We start from the raw sequence: 5,639 nt of genomic DNA on the forward strand, positions 1-5,639 counted from the left end.
CCCGTCAACCTTTACTCTTTTCTTTACAATAAGGCTTACAAATAAATCATGGTTGTACGGCAGTGAAGCATCAGTGTTGAACACTGATGTCATGTTGTCGATGGTGATGACTCGCCAAGAAAGCGGACCAAGTCGGCCGCGTGTACACAATACACCCGTGTCAGTATTTACGTGTTCTTCTGACTTGCTGTGAACTACAACATTGGTGAAAACATGGTCAGGATTAGTTTGGCCTCTAGTTGTGAAGTTTACTAGATTTGTCATTCCAAGTGCCTTCATAAGAGGTACATCAGCGTGCTTAGGTTACCAAAAGCCAAGACAATGTACATGTCAACATCGACAGGATAACATCATAATAATGCCATAATAGTGCACACACCAAGTTGGGCGACGGTTAGAGGTCTGTCCGACAATCTCCTTGTCCTCTAGGTTAGGGGGTTGAATGCCTTGAAGTCAGGCCTTTAGACCACAGGCTTTGATTGGGGGCTTTGGTCGTCCCATATAGGCTTCGGTATCCTGGCAGTATCTCAGCTTGCATACAAGCATGCTTCTCACAACTAACAAAGTTCTCATTCCACATCGACTGTCGCGTGGATTCATCAGTGGAGTAAACTTATTTGCCTCATACAGAAGGGTAGAGAGAAAACAGGTTACTTCTGTCGTCTCCCTCCTTTCACACGTAATTTTCTTCCCTCCCATCACCCCACTAATAATAGTCGCCTTGTCGACTCAGACGTTAGGACTGACTACCCCGTTCGTCCTATATCGGTCTTGGTGACAACATCTCCGAGTCAACCGGTGCCATCTGCTGAGCACTTCCAGCGACCTGGAGACTGCTAATACAAGCCGTGTTCGGGCCGACATCATTCTGCGTCACGGGAGCGAATGGTCCCTGCTTGACTGGATACCCGCTGATAGTCGCCTGTGCGTCCGACGACGTCTGTAAGGAGTGTGGCAAAAATGGAAATTGATTGTTGTCAGCGTCTTGCCTCACTGTACCCCAACCGACTGTAGTTCAGATACTACCAAAAGATCTATTCAAGCTTGGGGTACCCTGTTACGGCGGATTAAAAGCTCAGACATAACTGTGGTTACCCGATGATTGAACTCACAGCTGGGCGGTTTTAGCGTATCAAAGACTCGGCTGAGTGATCGAATTAGATTGGACTAGGTACGTACAGAAAAAGTTGAACGACTGCTTCAGCTGTGTACTGACCTCAAACCGCTTTTATACAGTACTGCATTCCAGAATCACCATAATCGTCCGACTACTGGTGCCCTCGAAAAGCGTGAAAGCCACAGACTCAAACAATTCACAGCGTTATCATTTATCGACGGTGTGGACCAGCTGTTGTCACTGCCTCTGGGATATTTGTGTGGATTCTGATCATGCATTCGTCCGTTCGCCCCTCTTTTCGAATTTAAAGTTTGCACTAGCGGTGGAAAACTCGTATAGAACCCGACAAGCTCACAGATCCAAAAATTAATCAGAACTACTTTATGGACGTCAGATGTCAACTTGCACTGGAAAAGGACTGTCAGACCTTTGCCCAATGAATTGTAGTTTTACAGCAGTGAAGTATCAGTGTTGCTGCCGATGTATTTAGCAATATCCAGTGCAACATCGCACACCCAATACTGTCTAGCATACTCCTGTGGAAATCAAATTCACGGGGTAAAATTGGGCAAAATCGGCCCGTTTGGATGAGAATGCCTACATTATCCTATACCTGGGTTTCGTCCACTTATGCAGTCTTCAAGGACCTTAAGGACTGAAGACGAATTTCACAGGAAGGTCCTGGTTCTATTGGTGTTAATGGGTAACGTGTATCACGGCATTAAAGAGCTCTCAACATGTAAGCATCACGCAGTGGGGGCGGGGACCCCTGTTCTTGAATGCTGGAGGGTCGTTTACTGGAACTTTGTCCATCAAGGGCACGTGAATGGAAGTGCACTAAAAGGGCTGTTAGAAAACTTTGTTTCATGTATGTTTGTGTAGATCTTCGTTGGACGCGTCCGCTGTTCGGGGGTCGTCTGTACTCTCGGTTCCCCATCACAGTGGATAACCCATAGACTTGCCTGCCCACAAAATGCATGAATGAAGGTAGTTGTCTCATTTATAGTCATTACCGCTCCACAGCGGAATTCAGGAACGCAACATTGTTGGTGTATATTGAATCGATTCAACTAAGGAATGATTTTGGATGTGACGAAAACTCAGGGACTATGTGCGCCTGATGAGCCCCAAAAAGGGTGACATCGATCGTCGGTTTTCGAAAAGTTCCCAGCAGCCTTGTGAGTAGAGTGCTACGTCTATGAAATATCTCGAAGTGTACCAACTGAAACGAGGCGTCCTGGTGCAGCACATTCAGTTGAAGAACACCACAAACCAAAGATTCGGTTGGGATTCATGTATCCTGTTAAATAAAAATTGGAATACAAACGAGTGTATTTGTCGACGGAAAACTCTGAATATTCCTGAATAGTTTTTATTTAAAAACAATGCTACAAAACTGCCATTAAAATGCTCCGGCACCATGTACACCAGAGTAGGGCATGAAACACATTATTAGGATAACTTTCCACAACCGCGGCCACAATCCGAGATGACCCCCGAAAAGCTCATCAGTTCCCAGTTGACGGTACCTAAAGTTGTCTGAAGAGAACCAATAAGGGCTTTTAAACTAAAGGAGCTTCGGAAGTCCGGCCAATTGGTTTCTCCGGAGGAAATTACAGTCAAGCATCTGACTTTATTTCATCGCATAGCTGATGCCTGTGTACAAAACTACATACACTCCTAAGCAGCTGAGATAGAATACGTTCCAAAAACCTATTTGTTCGGATCCCAGCAAAGCTCCGAGATAATGAAACGCGGCCGAAAATAGCAGCACTATTTGTGCCTCAGTGAAAAGTCAATGAATGAATGCTAATTGGAGGGATAACTGATGGCACGAAGGTTGGTTTCCTCGTGATATACATCGACTCAGCATGCATACACCCTACTCGGACACCATTTATGAATAGTTGTGAAATTCCTTCCGGCTTCGGTGTCTGCAGGCTTCCAATCAACATGTAGATGTTCGATATTCGCGCCAAAGTGAGCGTCAGAAACTCCGGCCGTTAGTGGTACCTCCCACTTGTTTAATGAAAAGGTTACATATTTCTTAAAGGTTTTATTTTCGGGTCCACACTGGGGACAGATAAAACTAGGTGAATTGTATACGTGCTAGTTACCTATTCATGGACAAAATAGGGGTGATGATCACTTGTCGTCGGTAGCAGTGAGCACATATACACGTGTGATGGATAAAGAATGACGGTGGAAAGAATCTACAGGTGCTCTTCCAAGCTGACGGTAAATCACAATGCCCAAAGACGGGACAGTTGCTGCCTTAGACTGCGCTGAAGAAAACACTTTGCAGAACTGGCACAGCAGTCCACGACCCACCCACTGGTTGACCATTGACCACAAGGACGTCGGGGAGGGGAACGCGGAGAAAAGAATATGTGATATCTGGAATGGGGGGAATAGTATCTGCTGTGGTTTCATTTGTAATTTCATCTGTATGGTCTGTGGACGCCAATTGTAGTTTGCTCAAAAGCTTAGTGGTCAGTTCGTCCGTACCACTACCGAACTTCGCCTGGAGGAGCAGGACTGCGCGAAGAAGATGACCCTGTACGGGAGATTGTTCAATGAAAGGGTGGGGTATGGCCAAAATGTCCTTGCGTACCGGTCCAAGACCCTTGGAACAAAAGGAAATATCGGTCATTTCAAAGAGCTCAACAGATATACTGAGCACTTATGCAAATTGTTCGTATGTAGATTGAAGCAACGAAAAGCGAGAAGTGAGAAACTTTGAGATTCATCTGGCCCAGAAAGAAGCAACGAGAGAATATCAGCAAGACCGAGACCGATAGAGGAACCACGTTTCAATCTCTGAGCTTATTGGAGCATGCCCATAAAGAGAAGTGAAAATTACTCAAAATTTATCGTAAAAAATCATGACTAGCTCACTACCTCAGCCTCTCTTCTGCTTCGGATGGTTTCATTATGTACAGACGGGCTAAACCATCAGTCCTGGAGCCTCGGGGTCTATGTGAAGAAAGACCATTCATCCACCTAACTTAGTTACTGTCTTCTTCAGAGGAAAATGTTGGTAGCTCAGGTATCGTAGATGATAGTCGTTGGCTTGTTCGCTGAGCTGGGCAATTTGATTGCAAACGTTTCATCATCAATCGAGGTGACATCAGTGCGTTATTGTGGAGCGTAGTAGTGCGTAGCGGTGGGTTGGTGGTCGTGGTTGTGGTGGTTGGTTGGTGTGGTTGTGGTTACTGTCAATAACGAGCGAGAATCCAACGCCTCAGTGCAACTGAGAGATACACTATTTCTGGCCGTCCAAATGCAAGTGTTTTTAGTGAGCAAGTGACTTTTGTGTACACTTGTTGCATTCATCCAGGCGATATTTTTTTCATCTGACTGTATCAGTACTGAATGACATCGAAAAGTTTGGGCGCTGTGCCAGACATGTAAACTGGGGGATGAAAAGATGAAACGGCACGGGGTTAAGAGGTTGTTTAGTTCGGTTCCATTATTGGCTAACAGGCTGATAATGTGGTCAGATCCCGAAAGGCTCAATTCCAATTTGAGATCCATTGGGTGGGCATACCATTAAAGAAAGGACTAAGTTTCCTGGGATATGTAAATAATAATTGTAACGAGACATCTCGAGCCGTTCTAGAATATGACGACATTCTGAATGCGCCATCCGGTGCAACCGTATCTCTGTCGGCTTCTGTGCATAAGTTACAACTAATCTGACTGCTGGTGAACAGTGAGATTGTCTGAGAGAGCTGCAGACATTCGAACCAAGTTTCAAAAATAAATGACAGTGAAATAACCAATACCTAAATCAGAGCGGTTAACACCTACGACGCCCGCTTGCGTTTCACAGTTCAATAAGCAGAGGTCAACGCTGGATAAATTAGTCGTTTTCATTCTGACCTGTCATGCACATATACTGTCAACTCCGGTTTCCCAGGTTCTCCAACCGAATGCAGGCATGCGCGAATCAGGCCGCATTGATAGCCGACAGTCCCAACTAATACTTTGAAGAGCCTATCACTTGAGGGTTTTGGGCGTGCTAAAAGCAAGTTACCAAACAACTCTCAAACACATTGAGCCAGGACAAATTGACAGGGTCATGCTTTGATGCCTCACATAGAATAAAAATGACTGCACATGTGAGTAAGCTTCACAGTATACTACCACAAACACGAAGAGTTCCTTACTTTTCCAATGTTACACAATCGCACGGGCAATGGACTCCCCTTCGCGTCGACCAACAACAGGTTTAGTGCCGCGTCTGTATCCGAAGGAAGTTGGGTCACAACACGACCAACACAAACTTTGCCATGATTGGTACCTATCTATGAAAAACAAAATACGGCCGAGCATGCTTAGCAATCACTTGAGAAGATTTAAATTTTTCTAGATTGCGCATTAGTTTTTCATAGGAAAAAGGGGGCGAGATGGAACGAGTAGTTAGAGCGCGAATTTACTGACCGGAAGGTCCGTGGTTTGAACCCGACCTCTGCCTCTCGACTTCCCCTGTCTAGGCTTGGGCAACCTGACAGTATCC

General features: G+C 45.4%; 1 protein-coding gene across 1 annotated transcript in view; it reads right to left on the reverse strand.

Annotated features, from left to right (window-relative positions):
- Positions 1-5,639, reverse strand: part of T265_15339 (hypothetical protein) — a gene marked incomplete at both ends in the record, with an annotated part of 36,735 nt that overhangs the window by 20,842 nt on the left and 10,254 nt on the right. The window contains 2 exons of the mRNA XM_009177642.1: positions 3,449-3,743; positions 5,290-5,427. Of these exons, the coding sequence (XP_009175906.1) occupies positions 3,449-3,743; positions 5,290-5,427 (433 nt within the window). The remainder of the gene's footprint in view (positions 1-3,448; positions 3,744-5,289; positions 5,428-5,639) is intronic.

The sequence above is a fragment of the Opisthorchis viverrini genome, assembly GCF_000715545.1.
Source record: "Opisthorchis viverrini unplaced genomic scaffold opera_v5_440, whole genome shotgun sequence".
In the NCBI taxonomy this organism is placed as follows: domain Eukaryota; kingdom Metazoa; phylum Platyhelminthes; class Trematoda; order Opisthorchiida; family Opisthorchiidae; genus Opisthorchis; species Opisthorchis viverrini.